At 33.9% G+C, this 24538-nt stretch overlaps 1 protein-coding gene across 1 annotated transcript in view; it reads left to right on the forward strand.

Annotated features, from left to right (window-relative positions):
* LOC106469927 (kynurenine--oxoglutarate transaminase 3-like) overlaps positions 1-24538 on the forward strand; it is a 40267-nt gene that overhangs the window by 3583 nt on the left and 12146 nt on the right. The window contains exons 2-8 of the mRNA XM_013930449.2: positions 2965-3023; positions 5883-6033; positions 6541-6690; positions 7356-7442; positions 9695-9817; positions 15130-15250; positions 22425-22501. Coding sequence (XP_013785903.2) covers positions 2965-3023; positions 5883-6033; positions 6541-6690; positions 7356-7442; positions 9695-9817; positions 15130-15250; positions 22425-22501 — 768 coding nt within the window. The remainder of the gene's footprint in view (positions 1-2964; positions 3024-5882; positions 6034-6540; positions 6691-7355; positions 7443-9694; positions 9818-15129; positions 15251-22424; positions 22502-24538) is intronic.

The following is a 24538-nucleotide window of genomic DNA, read 5'->3' on the forward strand; positions in this document are numbered from 1 at the left end:
ACAGATTGCGAGTCGAGCACCCTAACCACCTGGCCAAGCCGGGCCTCCGTGTTCAAGAAAGTCACTAAGTTGCTTTCACTTTCGTTAGCTGTGGTTCTGAGTCACTCCTAGAGATAACCCCTGGTTACCCGTGGGTGAAATGACTGTAAAGTTGCATTGTGTATAAAAGTAAATAGCCGCTTTCTCTAAGCGTCGGTCAAGTGATATCTCAAGATAACGACCAGCCACATAGGTAGTGCTATTCGCCCTGGGAAGGTGTGGCTCTACAGGTTTGACTATATAGCGTGATACATTCTCACACTGGGATGGAATTTCAATAGATTCTACAGAAAAAATAGATAGATTGAGATTCTCCTGTAAAGGATACTGTCTGTCATGCTAGAAATAAAATACACAAACTGCGGTTTTCTGAGATAATAAATATTGTTTTCATTATTGTGTGTGTGTTTAGATTTTGTGTCCATTCTCCTTTTCTTTGCAACTCAGTCAGTTCGAAAGAAACTCAGAATGACTCCGTAATATATGTTGTCTAGCCCCCCAATGACTCAACGGTTAATCAGAAGACTAAAAACTGTTTTTCCTTACCAGTGGTGGGCACAGCATAAATAGCCTATTGTGCAACTTTACGCTTAACAACAAGCAAACAAACAAACAATATCTTGTTGAACCTCCCATGACTTTGCGGGCCTACCTGATTTATTCTTTAAGGAAATCAGTTCTACCATAGAATAATCATACTGACGAAAAGGAATTAGTTTCTCTATGGACCACTTTTTATAAACAGGTGTTTAAGGAACAATATTAACAGTACCTGCCATCTAGTATAAAATTTGTTAACTTATGTACAAAAAGGCATTATAATAAGTGAAGAACAAAACCTCGGTGTTTGTAACCGTATAACAATATATATCTTATACTCTCTGTTATTTATGTATGTTTAAGATCTAATAATTACTTGAATATTGTAAGAATGAGAAAATGAAGACACAATAATAGATATTGTACAATAAAATGTTTAGAACTCAAGTTAACATGTTATACGATTATTGTTCATCTGTAAAGTTCAAAAGATTTTTTTAAAAGGTTTGATTTACGTTGATATCACGATAGATGATATTCTTCATAAGCGGTGTCCAAACAGTACTGAGTCGTCGTTTTAGTTAAAACCCGTTCATTTTGAAAGATCATAAGCATATAGATTTAATGAGAACAGTTTGTTTGTTGCTTTGGAATTTGTGTGTGCGTGTGCAAAACTATACAAAGGTTGTAGGTGCATAGTCGTCCCTATATTTGAACTGATAAACCAGAGAGGAGTCAGATTGTCAACAGTGTTAACTCGTAACTCTTGGACTACTCTTATCTGACCCACTAGTGGAGGTAATATTTCACCCTTATAGTGCACCTATGGGCACACAGTACGTATCTCGCCTTTGCGACAATGGAACGCGAAGTGTGTACCCTCGGATTCAAAGTCCGAACACACTAATTATCAGGTATCGCCTGGCCCTTTAACGAGAACAGAGACAATCTAAAAGAAAAGCAATGAGAGAAAAAAAATTCAGGGAAGTTAACTTCTGGATTATTTATTTGATTTATTATATGTTTCTCTTTAATAAAATAGATATTGTTAATGATGATTACTGGGGATTTATATTACTTATGAAATATACAAACAAACAGACAAATAGAGAAGTCGTATTAATTATCATTGTTTAGGAAATACAGATTAGTAAAATAATTTTATACTTGCTATCACACAAACATGTGCCCCCCCAGTGCCACAGCGGTATGTCTGCGGACTTACAACGCTAGAATCCGGGTTTCGATACCCGTGGTGGGCAGAGCACAGATAGCCCTTGTGTAGCTTTGTGCATAATTAAAAACAAAAAACAAACAAAACAAAAACATGTAACCGAAAAAACAAGAGATAAAATTAAACCTAATACTCATTTATAATTCTACAAAAGCCTTGATCAAGAAGCTGTCTATTGCAGTGGTCTTTGTAATAGAGTTTTTAAAATATTTTTTGCGAAAGATGGTTTCGTTCTTTCTTGACAATTTTTCATTAATATTTATTTTATTTTTTTCAAAAAAAAACAACGTTTCACAACACCAGCTCAAAGATTAAGGTTTCATATAAAATATACTGCAAACGTGGAGTGTAGAAAAGTCCTTGGAACATGCTTTGATGAAATTGATAAATGGTATGAAAGATTTTCAATTTAACTGTGAGGCGTCTTTCACCAAAATCGTTTTCTTGATGATTAAGTGATCGATTAAATAAGACGACTTGAAGGTCAAATCCCAGCATTTAAATAGTAGAATACTTAGAATTTCAATACGATGATAAGTAAAATGAACTTATCTCATCTTGAAGATTATCCAACTTTTTTTTATCAGTTCACAAATGTGTATTTCAATGTCTATTTGAGATGATAATTTCATGACTTGGAGTTGAACTGTAAATATCTTTAAGTTTTTAGTTGTATTTTATTCTTTCCAATATAATATTTTTGTTTTATACTTTGTATGCATCATTTTTATTTTTTCCTTATCGCTTTCAGTTTTTGTCTTGTTTGTGGCCCCATATATATGCCTACTTCGGAATCAAACTTCATTTTATTAGATGTTTACAAAATTAATTGTTAAGATTTCATGAAACCTGTTCTATTTACGTTTTTCATTGTTCTTTGTAAACAGACTTAATCTCACATTTTTCTTTATAAATTCATCTGTATTTCGCATTATACAATTGTATTTTTATGATGATTTGTGTTCATTTTTTCCATTTTATAATAGGATTAAAGAATTTGTTGTGTTTTATACTGCATATCCTATTACTTTTGCTTTCTGAAAAGATGGTCTGAGGTTTTACAGATCGCTTCTTGAGATGACAGTGTTTGTATGTTATTTTACTACACCTTTTCATAGTCATATTAAAGCTTGCCAAACACATTTTGACAGGCTACCTCATCCAGTAAAGTTGCGGCTGACCGTCTCAAAGATGTCAAACAGTGTGTTACGTAAGTATTATAATTCTAATATTATATATAAAATATTGTATGTCGGTTGTTATAAAAATGTCTCTACTTTAAACTGCACAAAACAATTAAAGGATAGTTTAAATTTCAAATACTAAAGCTATGCCAATCACCATAAGCAGTGAGTGAGTCTTTTGTTCGGGTCGATTCTTCTCTTGGGTGTGCGCGCGCGTGTGTGTAGGGATTCCCACATTTGGGAATAAACTCTGGTAAGTGACCCACATAAACCCTCTTTCTGTCTCTTTCTCCACATTTACATAATATTTCTGAGTTGCTAAGAATGATGACATTGGAGAGGCGTTTAATTTGAGAAAGGGGAGGGCAAAAGCCCCTTATACACCTCACCCCTACCAATCACCCCCAGTTTATTTTTTATAAAGTCCTGATGATTAATCAATGAAAATGATTTGTCCTTTTGAAGTGAATCACATAGCTGAACGAGCTTCAAGTAGTCCACGAATCGTGACTAAACTTCAACAAAGATATTTATATATGTCATTCATCTAAAGAGCCACAAGACGAAAATGATAGTCACTCACAGCAGGTTGTTGCAAGTTAGTTACAAGTATCTAAAAGTATTATTAGACTAGCATTTCGTGGATATCTGTCCAATATTCATGTCTGTACTACGATCATAGCAAAAACACACGCCAGATTGTGTCACTCTCATTTGACAGTGTCTCATAGGTTCCTTCAACTACATCCTCACCACATTTTATCATTTTGTGGTACTGCGTGGCGTTCTTAGGTTCTTAATGATGCCCATTTAAATATTGGAACTATTAGCCTCCTGGCGTCTTGAGTACTAATTCTTCGATCAGGTATTTTGATTATCAACGGGTTTCACTGAAATGGTAAAAAAACCGTTCCTTCCAAATGAAATAACAGAATGTGTTGCTAGTGTGTGTGTGTGCAAATCTACCTTTATCAACTTGAGTTGAGATTTGCTCGTAAGTTGAAGATCGGAACCAACAACTTTTTGGTGTAAGTTACTTCCTTAATTTATTTTCAGGGTTTTAATTAAATGAATAAGCGATCATCAATGAAACTCAAAGGTTGTGTTTATTACAGTTGTTTTCACAAAAGAGCAACAATTTTAAATTGAGTACTAATTGTTATTATAATATTTCCACGTGTAAACAACATATACCAAATAATTACTCTGAGTCTTTTTGAACAGAATATGCATAACATTTTGCTTGTTTATTCTCACATATTAACTATGACTCCAACATTATTATTTCTGTAGTTTGTTGATATACGAGAATCTTCGCGTAAGAAAAATTAGCTGAAAATACGTAAATTCGAAAAGCCTGGAGATTTAATTAGTTTCTCTCCAAAATATTTTCCATATATCAATGTCTTGAAGTAGTGAAAACCAGTGAACGATATGCATAATTTGTTAAAAAATCAGCTTTTACATGATGATTGTGATGATTAAATAACGACTGTGGTCAAGAAGTCTCCATTAAGACGAAACTTTTAAAATTAGCTTCATTCATTGTAACATCCATATAAGTATGCACACACCAAACTACCAATAACACAAGTAAGTGCTACTGTGGTTTTCTCAGACTAACTGATTCCCTTAAAGAGTGTTAGGTAGGTCAATGGGAGGATCGATCAGAAGAATTAGAGTAAGTCTGAGTTTAGCTAAAGTAAACTGCCTGAATTTTAAACTAAGAAAATAAACAGACTGAAAACGTCGTGTAAAACGAAAAACAGTCTTTACGTATATAAAAGACAAACAACAACAAAAAAGCATTGTGAGTAGTTAAGGCAGCACTTCACCGCCCAAAGGATGTAGCTTCAGTGATGAAGACGTCATAGTTACAAAATTTGTTGCCAATATCATTTCCAGATATACTGCTCCAAACTATCACATAGCCTTTTGCATATATGGCTCTTGGCACAAGGCACTCCTTTTTCAACCTATCATTATCTCAAATTTTGATTTGTCTGTCCAAAGCACTTTGTGCAACTGCTCCAAATATTGATATATATGTTATTTCACAAAAGCAAATCTCTTTGCTACGTCGTAAGGGCTTTCTTGCAACAACTCCTTTCAAAAGACAACATTTTTGCAGCGTTTTTGAGATTGTTCTTCTTGAAACTTTATCTTCATGTAACTTATTAATATCATCAGTAAGGTTTTTCGCAATTTTCCTTCAGTATTTAAGGAAGTCGATTTTTGGATAACTAGCATTTCTTTGTGGGAATTTTTTTCTTCCTTTGACTCCTTCCTTGTCTGATGTTATAGGACTAAGTTTCCTCACATCTGTGCAATGTATACTTCACAGTGTTTGGTGAACAATCGAAATACTTTACATTCTTTCTTAAACACCAACCATCATCATGTAAATATTTGACATTAACTATTTCATAGGGTGTTAATTCCCTGTTTGACGTTTTAAGGACAACATCACACTGTACTGATGGTGTTTTTTTATAAAGGAAAATAAGCACTCATATATCCAAAAATACCTGTATTAGAATGTGACAGTCACATTTTTGTCCCAGAAACTAAAGGCAATAATGTGTGACAATGTTCCACGACTTGGTATTTAGATTAGACATTTTAAAAAATTTACCGCACTTGATAATTTGGGGCTGTGTAATGATTTTCCCTTACATTTTTAAATTAATTAAATATGTAAGAAATTAAGGTCATTCAAAAGTTGAAAGTAAATAATCTTTCCATTTTGATGCTGTTTTCTAACATCTTAAACTATAAAAGATTTATTTCAAAGGGACAAAAATTCAAAATCTTGAACAATGGAGTGTTATGATAAATTTGCACACAACTGTAGGTTGAAGACATATAAATATTTTGTGTTCTAGGATAGAAATCTTCAATGCTGCTTTGGGGAAGAAATTGGTAAACTTGGGAGCAGGTTTTCAAGATTTTTTACTTCCAGATTTCCTTACTAAAGCCTTGGTTGATGCTGTGACAGACAAAAATCCTTTTTTGCAACAGTACAGTCGAACATTGGTAAGTTTTAGTGCTAGCCTCAAGTGGTCGTTTAGTTGATTATTGTCTCATAATTCATAACTTCATGGAACAAATATTTGTTAGGCTTAGCTTTTTGTTCGAGTATACGTTGTGAGTTAATACGAAAAATAAAGCACTATTTTGTGAATAAGTAGTACTAGGTGCTGTGGGAGAGCCAAGTTATACACACGGCTTGTTGTCTATTGTGAATGTGGTTAAATGCTTATTCTATTCTCATAATTATAAGCTGTGTGTAGAGTTGTGGGTTGTGCAGATGTTAAAATATAGAAAATTAATATTTGTATTGAGAACTTTCTGGTATTGTGCATATTCCGTTGTTAATTTTAACTGCTTTGGTTATTTTCCAGTTGATCAACTAATGTGCGTTACTAATATTAAGATTATTATTAATAACTGTAATTACTATAATTTTAGTGGTTCTTCTGTTAGAAGTTGTTAACTAATTGTTTATAGTTTTATATTTGTCTGTATTTTTATTAATTATAGGGTCACCCACGGTTGGTAAATGCTCTAAGCAAATTCTATTCAAAGCAATTGGGTCGCGAGCTTCACCCAATGAAAGAGATTTTAGTTACTGCAGGTGGTCGTGAAGCGTTATTTTCTTCTATCATTTCACTGGTAAACCCGGGTGATGAGGTACGTGTAACTTTGAAATTATTAGTCATGAATTTAAAGAATGCCTGTACTTATTAGAGGCTTTCTTAACATTTTAACCCTTGTTATAATAAGCTTTTAATACTACTAGCTGTTAAGAAATTTTGGAGTACAGAATAAAGTTGCTTTAAATTGATTTTTACTTTAAAAAACGAAGCCCATAGTCTGTTAAGATTGATCTTAGCAGTTTAGAACATGAAAATCACTTTTATATATTTATTAGTAGAAGCCCGCCGAGGGGACAACGATAAGTTTACAGATTTACAACGTTAAGACCCGGGATTCGATTCCCCACAGCGAACACGGCATATAGCCCAATGTGGATTTCCTTCAAAACAAACAAACGTTAATGGAAAGCCTGGTGGCTCAGCGGTATGTCTGCGGACTTCTACTGTTAAGGATCAGGTTTCGATAATCGTGGTGGGCTCAGCACAGATAGCAAATTGTGTAGCTTTGTGCTTAACTACAAAACATTAATCATTCTTATCTCCTGATGACAAATAAGTGTTCTAACAAAAATTATTATAATAATAATTTCATTGAACCTTGAGAACATCTACTTAAGCGTATTTTAAAGATGCTTTTATAATTTCAACAAGTATATACAAGTTTGTTAATTTAATAAATACTTTCTGTTTTTATTTCAGGTCATTATCATGGAACCATTTTATCCAGACTATCAATATTTGGTAAAAATTGCTAACGGTGTTCCAGTGTTTATTACACTTAAACCAGTAAGTTAACAATTCAGTAGTAGTGTGTGTCTGTACCATTACGATAGCATTTTTTTTTTTGAGAGACGATTTGGAGCATTTGCTTTTTTATTGGCTTCCTTTATTTCCAGTTTTTCTATGTCTTGTAGAAATTACATGTCCTTTATGTTCCCAACCATTTTGTTTGTCTCCGACGATCCTCAATCTGAGCTGTATTCTAATTAATACATCGTTTTCCACGTTATTTACAAAATGTTTATTTCTAAGAAGGTACATCTAGTTATATTTTTAAGATGACTTGAATTATTACATTTCTCGGAGGAATGTACAGTTATATCAAGTGATGGCACACCTGAAGTAGTAAAAAAAACAAAAACTTTGTTGCCAAAAACTAAATAATGTACAAGTTGGAAACTGTATTCTTTGGTAGAACCACATACACAACAGCTACTTATAGCGTTATATTTAAATCTCATACGTTGTGACAGAACGCTTTATACTGAAAATTTAAAAACATCCGTCGTTGGTCCTAAGTGGTAAGTCTGCAGGCTTACGACGCTAAAAACCAGGTTTCGATACCCGATGGCCCATTGTGTATCTCTATGCTTAACAATAATCAAACTAAATGCAGGAAAGCATATCATATTGTCCGAAGATCAAACATTAAGGAGTTTCACCAATTCATATACACTTGCTCTATTGACTTTTGTGAGTTTCTTTTGGTTAGTAGTGATTCTGTTTAATCTGACACTAGTCTTTTGGAAGATGATGGTAGAAAATTCATCTAATGGATCTCGAGTGATCCTGTAAATTAGGCTAACCAAGAAATTGAGGAAACATAACCTGGAACGAATGGTTCAGACAACAGGTCTAGGGTATGGGAATGAGATATGATCCAAATGAATATATTTGAAGGATACTTCAGCTACAGACTATCTAAAACTGGCATGAAGATTCAAAATTTAAAAAGTTTCTAAAAGCATCTATGGTAGAGCGAACTTTCAATTACAGTTCGAACTGTACCCATGGAAGAACTAAATACATTATTATCTGACTCCCAATTCTCTTGTAGAGATTAAAAAATAAATACATCACGGGGATTGGTTCTTTGAGGAGCGTACACCTCACTGCGGCCCCCCAATGGCACAGCCGTATGTCTGCGGACTTACCACGCTAGAATTTGGGTTTCGATACCAGTGTTGGGCACAGCACAGATAGACCATTGTATAGCTTTGTGCTTATTTAGAAACAAACAAACAAGTCTTACTGCGATCATAAAGAGAGTTTCAAACCAAGACAGTCGCGCTTTTGTACTGGACGTCTGTTACAAAAAAGCTGATACAAAATCTATTGAACTCTTAATGGACAATGTCTCAGTCACCATTGGCAGGAAGCAAGTGTGTGTCCATGGGAGGAAATTTAGTAAGCATAAAAATCACATAGGAACCACAGGTAATAAATTTAAGTATAATAAAAGGCAAATAAATGTTATAATACTTTAACACTAAACCTAAATTAATTATTTTTCTTTATCAAGCAAATAATTACAAAATTAATGTAATCAAATACCCTGTCACAGAGACCAAGACACTTAATTATTAGAAGTACTAAGAGAAAATGTGACCATATAGAAATGAGCTACAATGTGCCAAGTTGAGATCAGCTGTGGGTAGCGTGGCTAGAAGCTCGAAACTTTGTCCAAAATCTTCCTATTCAGATACATTTCATTAACAACACTTTTCAAGTATTATTCTACTCCATCTAAGCCTTATCTCGAGCAAGTTCTGACTTATAGACGCTGCAACTAGAGGGGGTGAGAACACATAATATAGATTTGTGTCATCTTACGGAAAGCGAGATTTATAAGAGAGTGCAATATTAAAAACCACGAAAAGAGAAAGGTGGATGAGAAAAGGAGATTTAGAATATTAAAGGTATAATATATTTTGATAACCAAGGAAAAAAAAGCTATAATAATTGTAAAAGATTGGTTTGGTTTGAACATTTAAAGCTCAAACTTCATTTGATCTATAGAAGAACTCACTACTGTTTGAAATAGATAAGAATAAGAAATTATTTTAACCTGTAAGAGCACGTGTTAGTTACGAGAATCAAAAAGTCATAAACTGAATTGAGAAAATAACTCATAATATATCAGTTACCATTTCCTTGAGTTAAAAAAAAACAGAATGTTTATTAAAAATTATATTCAAGAAACACTTGTAGGCAAACACGCGCTAAATAAAATATACATTTGAAATTTGTATTTTCAGAAGAAATTAGAAGGCACTTTGTCAAGTGCAGATTGGATACTGGATCCTAATGAACTTGCTTCCAAGTTTACAGACAAAACTAAAATTATTATTGTTAACACCCCTCACAACCCTCTCGGGAAGGTATGTATTGTTTTGTATGTGTTTTTTTCTTGGTAGTACGACAACCTAAGACTGCAGGAATACTAATAAGCCAGGTTCCAAAACCTATGGAGGTGTGTTGTATCTGGTGTGATCTGCATGAAGTGTTAAGTCTACTAAAGACTATTGTTTCACAGTTAATGTCCAAATATATTGACTGATACTCCTCCTGTTCTTGTAAGTTTTGCCCCGCTTATACAGTGTATTAAATTTAATAAGTTTTATTTTTAACATAAAAAAACCCATTAGTAATGTTTCACAGTGACCCTTTTGGGAAGCAAGGACTGCCCTGTAACAGTTTTATATCGCTATAAAAATATATTGAAACGTATAAGAATTAACATTAGTAATATTCGTAGCAAACTTCCTATCACTTTCACGTTAAGGTGAGCTTAAGGTGCCGTATCGACAAGATCTGACTGCTTGAACTTTCATTATAATTATATTGTGTTATTATAATCTATTTCTTTGAATCAAAATAGTCGATCAGTAAATAGGCACAGATTTTTCAACACCTTGATGAGCAAATTGCCATTCCATATGTATAAGGATACGACTGTTAATTGTAAAGGTCTATAGTTAAATTACTCTTGCCTAGAGCTATCAAATGCCCCCCTCCCAGTAGCACAACGCTAGAATCCGGGTTTCGATACCCGTGGTGGGCAGAGCACAGATAGCCCTTTGTGTAGCTTTGTGCTTAATTACAAACAAACAAGCTATCAAATGACACTAAATTAGTTTTAAATATCCCCATTTGATGAGAACAACTGTTGGGCTAAGCCAGTAATTCTATACTTTGTTTTACATTATTCACTGGCTACCACTCCCATAGAAATACAGTCTTTTTTTTAGTATTTTAGCAATAGCTAACAATCATTATTGGTTAAAAGTTTGTATTAAAGAATACTGTCCTCTTCGTTTCCTATTAAATTACCAAAAAATTAAATGTTTCATTTTTCTTGTTCTGCACTATCACTTTAGTCTAGTTGAGGTTTTTTAAGCAGTCAAATTCGCCGTTTTTTTCGGAGACTTCTTTAAGAAACTCGCGACCAACCACATATTAATAGAGATGACTGATTGCTTTCTTAAACGTCAGTCGCATGGTTAAATATATTCTTGTTACGTTAACTGGAATTAAAATAAACTCTAATTGGTCACTGATGTACGTTGCACAAAATATTTAATAGCTAATAAAAATTTCTAATAGTTTGAGTAATCAGAAAAGGCAAGAACCAATGTTATTAAATAATAAAAATCATTCCTCTCAGTTCATTGTTGTGCAGAGGAGACATCTTATGATCAAGTGTATGACATGGAATGTTATTCAGTATGTGGTTTATAAATGGCTTTTCATAACCCAGTATCAGTTGCAACCTAGTTTGAAATGAATTTCAAAGTATTGACTCAAGTTATTATTTAATAACAACTAGATCTGAAAAAAAAAGGCATTTGGATATTTCACCTTTGTGGAAGTTATCATGGAAATGAAAGCTGGCAAATCACGGCAAGGTGTTGTGAATTGGCTGCAAGTATCTTGGGATGTCATCAGGAGGTGTAACTAAAAGCTGGCAAATGACGGTAAACAACGTAAACCGTCATCCAAGACATAGATACGTGACCATTATGTATTTCAACAAATCTGGCTCGCCATGACCATAGACTCTCTGTTCCTAGATTGAACCAGATGTTTTCAGCTACAATTTAATGCACCCCTTTGTAGCAGAGCGGTATGTCTGAAGGTTTGTAACGCTAAAAACCGGCTTTTCTTACGCGTAGTGGGCACACAGCAGATAGCCCATTGTGTAGTTTTGCACTTAAAATATTCCACTATAACCGACCCTAACTTTAGAGCAATGTACAATCACAAGTGCTCCCATTGAACTAAATTTGTCATCACATTTTTGTAGAATATGGCTTCACCAAGTAATGGCCTGCATATACTTCAGCTCCATTGAGCTCGTGTCAAATGTTCTTGGAAAATGCTTTGCATCTCGTCCAGTGATTCCAGATGCTAAAGATGTTACACAAACATCTCTTTCAAAAAAAATGGTCGAGAATACCTCATGCCTTTAGCAACACTCTGATTTTAAGTACACAACATTAGTGCCAGGTTGCTGTTCATGGTGACAGTTATGTCTAAGTCAGATGTTTGCAGCCACAACTGGATAGTGTTGTTAGTACATGAAAGGTCAAAAAGAGGCTTTACTAAGTTATAAAGATATAAAGTTACCTCTACCAAACTTTCATTTATGAGCCTAGGCTGGATGTCAGATCATTTTCAGATAATATTACGGATCTTTTTATGCCTAATTTGCATAAAAATAGACAAAGGAGGTCATCATTAGTATATGTATATATAAGCTTCAACAGACAGATTGAAAAGGCTAACTACACAGCGGAAAAACATCCTAAATAAGAGCAGTACTAAACTTCCAAATATAATTTTTCTTATTATTACCTATCAGTTTAAACTCAGAAACGTTTCACTAATTCTGAAAAAAACATTTTCATCTCCTACAACTGAACGATCGCCTTAAACAGATATTTCCTGAAGTTCCTGTTGTCTCCTTCCGAAAAAGCAGAACTCTAAAAGATATCCTTGTTCACACAAAAGTGAATTACATCCCACCCAAAAATATTTGTAGTCCATATGATAAAGCCCGTTGTCAAACCTGCAAGTTCATAAAAACCACTGACTCATTTTCTGACAAGCACAATCAAAAAACTTTAAAATATCCAAAGAAATCACTTGTGAAACAAAAAACACCATTTACTTTATGCAGTGTAAAAATGCAATTACCGATATGTAGGACATACACAAACAACTCTTAGAGAACGTTTCAACAACCACAAATCTTCAGTTAACACCGAAAAAGATATCCCTGTTGCTCAACACATTAACGATGTTACTTACTCTCATCGGCATTGAAACAGGATTCAAAACTAAAGCAGATAGAGAAATAAAAGAAGCTTTTTGGATTGCTAATCTAAACACTGTTCAACATTTCGGAATTAATCTAGATATTGGAATCAGTGATCTCCATTCATTTATTCTTTGCTTATTTTTTCATGTCATGTGAACACTGAATTTCTTAAACTTAATGGTTATTTAAAATTATTTAAGATAATTTTCCATACCTGTTTTTATAAATTGATTAGCATGACATATCATTTTCAATCAGTCTCCAGGTGTCACCTTTATTTAACTTAAACACTTAATTATAGTTTCAATATACACATATTTATCCATTTCTAAAGTAAAATATCCCTAACACCTTTTCACGCTATCGGCTACACTATACCAGAAATGAGATTCTTACAACAGTACATAGAGAAATAGACTAAACATTTCCGGATGACCTTCATGACGTCACTAAACTCCCTTTATATATCTATATATTTTATATATATCACTCATTCGATTACACCACCATTCCAGTTTGCCCCTGAAGAAGAAAGGTACAGCCTTTCGACATCGCTCGGATGATAGGGTTTTTATTCATTTCTATATATATCCTATTTTGGGGAGTGCGTTAGATATAGACTGAGTAAATGAAACATATGTCTGAAAATATAAAAATCATCAAAAAGAGAAACGATATTTCCTTCCTTAGACAGTGCCGCTCAGAAAAGCTAATTCCTAAATTTGTGAAGGTCAAGTTATCGAAAAATAAAGGTACCTGATGATGACAAAACCTAGTCGAAACGTTGTACATTTGCTGTTATGTTAAACTTATATTAAAGTTTTTCTTCATTACCCATTCAAGCCGTCTCCAGCCATTATATGTCTGAAAGCTTATACATAAATGTACAGTTATACATGAAAAAATGCTGTTAAGTTAATTTCGAGTGTTAATAAAATAAATTGCTTAAAATGGGATACTTAAATTTTTTTAGCGTCTAAAGAAAGGGCAGTGATTTTAGCTTTAGAAAGTGTTTTTAAAGAGATGAAACTTAGTTAGATCGTAACTCTTCAAGAATTTATCAAATGGGAATAAATTGTGGAATTATCTGTAGTATTTGTGATTGAAGCATCTATTTGCTTGTTACTGATGTTTTAATAATTGCTTATATCTTATTGTACTAAAAATTGGAAGTAAAATGTTTTGAAAAGCTTACGGAACTCGAAATGCATTTGGAGTCTTATTAACAGTATTTAACTGAGTGAGTAAATAATCAGAATGTGTAAAAGTTTATCATCTATTAGTTTGCACATAAACCAAAGTTTTAGTTATATTTATGGAATTTGTTTAGTGTATTGGAACAACGATCAGGTGTTTGACTAACCCAAGGGGCCCGGCATGGCCAGGTGATTAAGGCGCTCGACTCGTAATCTGAAGGTCGCGGGTTCGAATCCCCGTCACACCAAACACGCTCGCCCTTTCAGCCGTGGGGGCGTTATTATGTGAAGGTAATTCCCACTATTCGTTGGTAAAAGAGTAGCCCAAGAGTTGGCGGTGGGTGGTGATGACTAGCTGCCTTCCCTCTAGTCTTACACTGCTAAATTAGGGACGGCTAGCGCAGATAGCCCTCGTGTAGCTTTGCGCGAAATTCAAAAACAAACAAACTAACCCAAGGAAAACTAAATACAGATATGGCTGAAAGAATCAAAATATACTTCTAAAATTAATTATGTAATTTTTGGAGCGATTGTCAACTTTATAAGTGATGTTGAAAAACTGTCTTTTGGGGACTTTGTATATGGCATAATATAAAGATGGATATTACTATTAAGAATACTTTGTAAAAGTATAATTTATAGGTGTATGATAAACTGAAATCTTCGCGTACACTGTAACGTTTGACGCTTAGAAAATACCAAAATAAAATTACATTATTAAACTTACTGATCATAAACGGTAACTAAAAATCTCTAATATTTTTTGAGTTAACCTCCTTAGTTGTCTATACAGTAAAGCTGTTTATACGCTTTTAGATGCACTACTTAAAAGCAAATATATAATAAAAACTTACAAAATAATTAGGCCATTTTTTACAATTACACAACCTACAGAATAGTGATTTTATTTGTAATCAAAATTACAAAACGCACACGTGCACCTGACCACTGTTTATTTTTACAAATAAAGTATTAATATTATCAAACCTTTAGTAAGTTTATCTACAGTGTACTAGCTATAAAATATTATGTGATTCCGAGTAAACTGTAAGAAATGTAATTATTCTGACAAAACTATTATTTTCATAAAATAATATTTAGTATTTATGCGTATATCAGAAAATTCTTCAATTTTTATTAACAAGAATATTTTTGTTTTATGTTGTTTATTTAGGTCTTCACACGCTCAGAGCTGCAGATGATATCAGAACTTTGCAAGAAACACAATGTCATCTGTCTAATGGACGAAGTTTATGAACACATTGTATTCTCAGGTTCTGAGCATGTTCGAATGGGTTAGTGCTTTTATTGAGTTTTATGTTCTAAAGAGGTTTAATACGTTATAACTAAAACGATTTTGGGCTTCACCGCTTCGATATAGTTCACGCGATCACGTCTAGTCATACTATATCTGACGATTGTGCATCTTGACAATAATCTGCAGCATATTCTCTATTGCAAAAGGCTCCGGCATAAGACTATCATGTTTAAAACACACACACCTCTTCCGAACATGTTATCCGTAATTCACCTATTATACGAAGATAACTGTTTCCTCGTGCCTATTTCAACAGCCCAATCGTTCAGAAATACATAGGGGCTATGTACTAGTATGAATATCTATTTCATTCTCCCTTTCAAAACGTGGTCAAGTTTGGTGGCATTACAGTACCTACGAAATGCTAAGCGATATCAAAATGTAATTTGGTTAAATCCTGTTCCACCGCGAATTTATTTTCGTTCTTATTGTCACGTGACTTGCTTATTTATTCAAACTGTTTTAATATAATGTACTAATACTATGTGTTTATATAGTTTTTTACTTATGAATACTTGAAAATTTATTTTTATTTCATTTCTTCATTCAATATTTGAGTTGAGGTAAACTGGTTTAAAAGCTATTACATTTGAGATTTAAGCCTAAACAAGTAATAAGGTTACTTTTTTCATTAGAAATATTTTGCTCTCTAAATGACCTGATTAACATTATTAACTAAACAGCAATAGATTAATGTAGGTAGCTATATAAATGTAAAACGAATGATATGGAGTCAAATATTAATAGTAAAACATTCAGGATTGTCATCTGGATTATCTTAGGTTTGACATGTGAATCATAAACACATTAAAATAAAATCTTGAGAGAGGGCACGAAAAATTGAAACGTAACAATTAACTTGGTTCAAAACATTTAATTAAGGTAGTCTTTTTTACGTATAACGTTTCGGCATCAGTGATGACACTTAAAGTCCATTCTTCTACCATTGATGGTGTTCTAAACTTTTAAGTGCTATGGACTATTACTCTGCAGTAAAACTGACACTATCGGGGGATTTTGTACAATACACTAAGGTAAATGCGTTCAACAGACCATCAACCATGCCTGAATAACAGATGTACAAGGACCTGTTTGAATAACCCAAGGATACGTGTTTATGAGACATTGCATTTGCTCTTGTTTTTATTCACTTGCATCTTCCAGAGAGGCTAATATATTAACTTGAACATGAGGTTGGATGCTTTGTCTTGATGGATTATACTTTATTAATATGCAGTCAGTACATAGATGATATTGTCTTGTAGTATCATGATGTCGGCACGTTAACCTCATAGTATAGAAAGATCACATTGATATTTCTCTGGTCTGTCTAGATGTTTCCTTGACGCTTAATAGCTGTAACATGCGACCATCATAAACCCCTTTGAACAACCGTGCAATGCGATGAATTACTTATAGCCATAACATGAAACCATCATAAACCCCTTTGAACAACCGTGCAATACGACGAATTACTTATAGATGTAACATGCAACCATCATAAACCCCTTTGAACAACCGTGCAATGCGATGAATTACTTATAGCTGGAACATGCAACCATTATAAACCCCTTTGAACAACCGTGCAATGCGATGAATTACTTATAACTGTAACATGCAACCATCATAAACCCCTTTGAACAACAGCATCTTTCCTTTCTAGTTATTTCTCTACATTTTCTTAAGAATTCATGAAGATGTTTAATAAGTAACGTTATACTTCAATAGAGTATCATTACTTACAAGGAAACGACTTAGTATTCACTTACCGACATGAGGGACTAAGCTTGAGAGAAAGCTAACTAATGGACCATAGTATCATATTCCAAATTTGATAACATTATATTCTTGGGACGTTTGCATGAGTTATGTCACTGTTGATCAATCCCATTGAAACAAATAGAGATAACACCTGATTTACCATTGGAGGACACAATTTTACAACGATATTACACATGGGCAGAACAGGCATTATCTCAAGATTAGGAATAGGAATTAAGGCAGCTAGAACAAAAGCAACTTTACAGCTTCTTGACCACTTAATATGTGAGAACTCGCCATATTCAGAAACAAGTCAAGAATTAAGAATAATATATTACTAATACAAGAAGCTAGAAACGCATGGTATACTTATACACCACGTGTGCTTTGATAGAAGCTTGTGAACACGGTTCGTGTATCACTTTTGCAAACATAAATCCTCGCGAACTATCTTGTTTACACTTTTAAAGAGAGGTTAATACTTTAGCTCCAGTTAACTGACATATCTTGGCCTATTCTTCAACTAGCAGTTTAACTTTTTCCAGTACCTTTGAGGTCATTTTGTAGCAGGTCGTTCATTAACCATTTCTTTGCTGGGATTACGTTTTCCTTTGTTTTTTTCGATACAACCGAACACTATCAAATATGCATTTCTTATAAATTCTAACATTTTATAACTTACATGCTTTTATACTCACGAAATTGGAAAATTTTGTCTAAGAAAGTCCTGTAAAATGACCCTCACAGAAGGGGTCAAATTTAGGCGCTATCTGCACTGTATTTGTAAAAATAAAAAAAAAGATTAGAAATTTTGGCTTTGTAGCCACAGGTCATGTACAATATCACTGAATATACAAACTAACCATAGCTCAAAAACTCGATTTAGCATCAAGTTGCTTAGAATCATGCTTGTGGGAGTTCATTGCACTAGGCTTTAGGTGATCTGTTACATTAGTAGACACGCTTGAAATTGTCGATCCTAGTTTGCCTCGACAACAGTAAAAACAAATTGAATTATAAAACTGATAAATTACAGAAGCTTAAAGAGCAAATATTTTATCCTTAAACTGGAAGGCAAACTCGAGGTTTAACACGTAATGGAAATACATTTGTAGAAAAAATAAATAAAAATAAATAGAAATTGCATTAACTATCTGGTTATTAATAAGAAAGTTTAATCAAATCGAATGCATGTATATGTATTACATAATTTAGAAATTGCTAAACAGCCAAACATGATGATTTACACTCACTAGCCGAAACGTTAGAAAGTCCTACCTACAAAATAGACCAGTCTTCACTTACACAAAGTATTTATTCATATGTTAGTAAAAAAAAGTTCACCAAGACTCTACAAGTAAATAAGGCAATTTGTATGAGCATCAGTTGTCGGTATAATGGGAAAAAATTATCAAGCTTTCGATAAGATGTTATTTTGGGGGCTCAGTTTGCAGGTGCGTCAGTTGCAAGGAGGATCGAGCTCACTGGTGGATCAAAAGTCGCTGTGACCCCAAGTTTGCATTGCATAGTTATTACATCAAAAATATGGGAAAATGTTGTCGAAAGAAGGAGGTCTCAAACAGGAATAGGAGGCAAATATCAAGGATTGTTAAGTTAATTTGGAAATACCTTATCTCTCTCAACAATCGAAAGAAATATCTTTATTGGTGCCTCGATAATCAGAATTGGACATGTAATTTGGTCAGATAAATCATGCTTCACATTCTTCTGCAATGATGGTGGAGTTAGAATGTGGTGAATACCAATAAATTATGGACTCACCTTGCATGATCACCGTACAAACATTTGGAGGTGATTTAATATTTCTAGGCTCATTAATATGTCATGGGTTAGACCTCCTGCTTTATTTGAATGACCATATCTCTGTGAATATTCGACCAGCCTAGCTAACCAGGTGCACCCTGAAATGCTCTAATTTTACCCAAATAGAATGATTACTTGCAAGATGACAATACCAATAACCATAGAACTAACCCTGTAATGCTCTACTTTTACCCAAATGGAATGATTACTTGCAAGATGACAATACCAATAACCATAGAACTAACCCTGTAATGCTCTACTTTTACCCAAATGAGATGGTTACACGCAAGAAGACAATACCATCAGTCACAGAACTAACCCTGTAATGCTCTACTTTTACCCAAATGAGATGGTTACACACAAGAAGACAATACCATCAGTCACAGAACTAACCATGTAATGCTCTACTTTTACCCAAATGAGATGGTTACACGCAAGAAAACAATATCATCAGTCATAGAACTAGCCCTGTAATGCTCTACTTTTATCTAAATGGGATGGTTACTTGCAAGATGATAATTCCACCAGCCATAGAGCGAAAATCGTTCATGATTGGTAGCAACTTTCAACATCTTCCCTGGCCTGTACAGTCAGTCACCTGACCTCAAGCCAATTGAGGACCTATGAGTGTTTGTAGAATGAGCCAACTGGAGACATATTCCATTACAGTTATCGCTACTCGTGTTGGAGATGATACTGATTAAGAACTGAGCAAAGATTGAAACAAATACCTTCCATATACTAGTGGAGGTACTGTTACATCATATTTAGGCTGTTATCAAGTTACATAGTGATTCAATACGTCATTAGGTTGGAAGTTTTAAAACAAAATGTTTCAGAAGTCACTCCTGCTCTTCATATTACTGAATTCAGGAAACTAATGAATACAGCACTGTGAAACTTGGTATGTCAACCAACTTCAACATGCGGAAGACAACGTACACAGCGTGTGGTGTGTTATGGTGATATCATGTTGTTATTGTGTGGTACTTAAGAGTGTAACAGCCATCGTCCAAAATAATATCTAAGCAGTAGTATGTTTATACTCTTTAAACAGAAAATCCGTAAATAATTCATATATAATTCATGTTTTTTTATGCTTCACCATAACTAGCAAAAAATCTCACAAAATGGTAACTTTTTTTAGTGTTAGAAAATTCTATAATCGTAAATTAGTATCTCACAAACAAAGTAAAACAGTTGATTAAACAACTGTTTCTTGATTTATTTTCTTCAACAAAACACGAATTTCAGTGAAGAAAGAATGACGTGGAAGCCTTATCCAGAAGTATCGCTATGTGTTAACTAATTCGGAGTTCGAGTCCATAGACGCGGGAATTTTTGGTGTTTCAATATGATATCGATCGTGGTTTTCTATTATAATTTTTTAAGATACTAACTGGGGATTCGGGGCACAGGCTCTATGTACCAGTGCCTAGCGAAACCTCTGGCCTTATCCATTTTTTGATTCACCACTTCTGCTGTAGCAGACAAGTTTCGCCGAATTCACGACTCATTAGTGCTGCTTGGAAGAATGGAAAAAATTACTAAGGTAGGTCTCGTATAGTCATGGAGTGTGATGCAATTTGTTTGGTTGTTAGTGGTAAGAAAAGAACTATACATCAAAACCAAACAAGCTAATTCGACAGTCATTGTTATGAAATTTTGGCAAAACAAAATATAGTTATTCAACGGAAACTAAATGAACGAATTCGATTTTACAGGTATTCAGAAATTACGAAACACCACAATAAAAGCCACTACTGTTGAATAAATAGATAACGTTTTTTTTCTCTGCCGTGATAACGTTGTATATCTCGTGAAAAAGAAAAAAGTTCATTTTCATTGGGCAGAAACCCCTTTCTTAATATATGACATTTAGTAATACGAAATTAACCATATTTTAGTTCAAGGATGAAAATCTCAAAGTTCAACAGTGACACATTTTATTTTACACCACCGATATAATTGTTTGATAGTTTGTAATTAAGTACAAAGCTACACAATGGGCTATCTCTGCTCTGCCCACCGCGGGTATCGAAACCCGGTTTCGAGCGTTGTATTTCTGCAGATATACCTTGTGCCACTGGGGGACCCGATATGAGTGAGAATACGTGAGAGACAGCCGTTTCCCTGTTTATATTCATAGAAAAGCAACTGAAGCTCAGTATGGTAAAACCTGACATTTTCCAACTAAGGCGGCCGTAAACCAACCAATTACAGCATCAGGATTCTGTGTAGTGATGTCAGTGCTGGAACTTAGTACGTAAAGGAATCGTGTTCTACAAAAAAAAACACTACAAAAATAGTTTTAAATTTATAATATGACATACGACTACAGAGCATATAAAATGCATGAATATAATTGTAAAGTATACGCTTGTTTATATTAGTAATGCTTGGTATACTTGTACAAAACTATTTTCATAAAACAATGTTATAATATCATTATTTTGTTTTCATCATAGCAGTAAACTGAATTCAAAATATAAGGGCTTTGCTACCGAGGATTTGTTTAAAATATGTTCTATAAAATGTAGCTGCTATATATAACTATATGTAAAATTTTACAGATACTGGTATTGAAAGTAAGTGTAAATCTATTTTCTAATACAATGGTTGAGAAAGGTTTACGTTAAAATGATTCTGGAGCATCGCTAAATTGTTACAGTCCATGTTGTCATTTGCGGTCGTGTTCTATCTGACGGCTGTGCATCTTGACAATAGCCCTGCAGAATAATTTTCATTGCAAAAGGCTCCATCGTAAAGCTGTCATGTCCAAAGAACAACCCTCCTTTCTGCCTGCTTACCTTCCATAATAAACCTAGCTAACGAGGATAACGGTTTCCCAGCTGTCCGTTTCAACAGTATAATCGTACAGAAATACATAGGCGACTTAACTGGTGTGTCTTCATATGGAATAGTATAAGTATCGGTTTCCATCTTCTGCTAATTGAGGTATGCAAAGGTTGAATGGGTATTTTTTTATACACGTGACTTGTACCGCTTTTCCAGACGGAAATACTTCTTGATTATGTTATATACTGTTGTATGGGGCACGTGGACGGCTTTGTGTGCTTGTGGATTCTAGCCTGTTACAAGACTATACACCTTGCTTACCATGGCAGTGTACGACTTGTTGCAGGTCTCTATCTGGATGGTCTTGATATCCAAAGTTCATCCGTATTCCGTTGTTTTCTAATGCCATTAAGTACAAGGGATATCCCTGTGTTGAAAATTCTAAATATCCGATAGGAATAAGTCTGTATGATCTTGATATACAAATATTTTGCGTCAGAAAGAGCTTTTACATTACTTTTCTAAACGTGATCAGTTTTCGGTGACATCGCACTACCTACAAAACGCTAAGCAATGTTAAAATGTAGTCCTGATACATGCCATTCCAACTCTACTTTATATTGGATGTGATTGTCACGTGGCTCGTTAAGTTGCGTATTCAAAATCGTTTTAATATAACGTGCTTAACCTTGTGTAAACAAAACTTATTAAGAAATATTTTAAAAAAATCGAGTAAATGTACAAGTTATTCACTTGTCTTTACTTAGCCACCCTTCCAGGAATGTGGGAGCGAACCATCACTATTGGAAGTGCTTCGAAAACGTTTGGAGCTACTGGATGGAGGGTAAAAAAGTTATGGTTTATTTGGAGTATAAAATATTAATGATTTTGAGGCTAACTTAAGCAATTTAGAGAACAGCTTTGTGAAATATCGTTATTTTAATGTATGAAGATGAATAATGTGCATCTAAAAATTATAATAATTACCACCAGAGTAAACATTTCGAATCCCAAAGTTTGGTATATCAGACTTATCAAGGAATAGTTACATCATACCAACATAACCTAAACTGCAGATTGTATCAGCGGTATGTCTGTGGACTTATACTACTAGAAACCGGGTTTCGATACCCGTGGTGGGCAGAGCACAGATAGCCCTTTGTGTAGCTTTGTGCTTAATAACAATAACCAACATATCCTAAAGTATTGGCTGTGCCGGGGAACATTTGTGAATAAAAAAATATCACTTGCGGTGTTTGGTTGTATTGATTACCATTGTTAAAAACTTTGGTAAATTATCTAGCTTGACATGGTTGCACTAAAAATTATACTAAGTGGATCTTAACATATCTAACCACCTCTAGTGTAATTATCATTTAATAATGACACAATGGAAAAACAACAATTTTGTTTCCAAGACAAACGTCATTGCCATATGTTGCTATTGTTAAAGATGAGAGATATTAACAAATAATCATCCAAACTAACATGTACTGTAGAAAATGGTTGGGGTTTTGGTTTTAGTGTAGAGCAGGCTAATTTCGTTTTGAAATCAAGTACACAAAATATAATGATACATATAAAAAATAAATTATTTGAAAATGTTGCTTATACTGCTCTTAAACATACAGATTTCAGACAGTACATACAACTATGTATATGCTTCATGAAAAGACAAGATCTGTTAGTTAAAAATATTAAAGTTTCTTTTTTTTTACATTAAGACAACGTAGGCTTTGAAAAAACGTTCTTCGTGCATGATTTATAGATATTCTGTTGTACTGTTAAGAAATATTCAAGCGTCTAGTTTTTATATACTTATATATACTTTTATACATTTCTTGCCTCAACTGAAATTTAAATAAGTGCATAGGTGGGATAACGGGAGAGGCAAGGGAAAGCAGCTGTCCCCACTTTTTCTGTGCGATGTAGTAGACACACGAAATTCACAGTAATTAAATCATACTTTTTTGCCCCCTCCATTGTAGTTTCAAAAGGGGAATATTTTTTTTTGCTAATCCATGTTTTTTTAAATGTATACTTATTTTATCTCCCATCTGACTACAGGTTTAGTGAGCAGGGTTAGATCTTGCTATTGTAAGTTTCGGTGAAAAGACATTGAAGGAAAAGTATCGCAAAGATATTATTTCACAGGTCTCAACATAGATGCCAAGCGCAGCCAAGTGGTTAGCGTATCGAACGGTGAATATGAGGGTCTATAGCGCGTGCCCGTTACCGTAAAAAATAAAGAAAAAAGGGAATACAATAAATGTGATGTTGTTGTTATACGTGAAATTCAAATGCTATATATTCTAGTGATATAGAGGTTAGTATATGTTTCGTTTGGAAGACAGAGTAATCACACAGTTTTTATTACTAAGATCGGTGGTAAATCATGCCAAATATTCCCCACCCTTGCTACTCATGACGTTATATTTAAGTTTTTGAGGTTCAAAACCATCTTTTCTATTGCGAAATCTTTCAGTGTTGAATAACTTAAAAAAAACAAAAAAAACTTGTGAGTAATAACTAAGATTATGCATGTAGGTTTCAAGCAGGATTTTAGCGTTGTAAGTCCGCAGACATGCCGCTGTGCCACTGGGGGGCCTCTATTGAACAAAATTGGTTACATAAAAGATTTTGTAAATATTTTGAAGTAAAGTCAAGTGTAACAATATTCCCCGTGTAAGTTGATATAATAGGTGGGGCATGCTGTTATACAATAAAAAAAAGCTGGAATATTTACCAAAATTAGCCTACTCTATCATGCTAAATGTTATAATAGGCCTACTGTAGTTTTCTCATAACATTTAGCATGTTAGAGTATTAGCCTAATTCCAGTAATTATTCCAGATTTTCTAAATTTTAATGCGATATAATA

This window comes from Limulus polyphemus, unplaced genomic scaffold (assembly GCF_000517525.1).
Source record: "Limulus polyphemus unplaced genomic scaffold, Limulus_polyphemus-2.1.2 Scaffold3727, whole genome shotgun sequence".
NCBI classification, from domain to species: domain Eukaryota; kingdom Metazoa; phylum Arthropoda; class Merostomata; order Xiphosura; family Limulidae; genus Limulus; species Limulus polyphemus.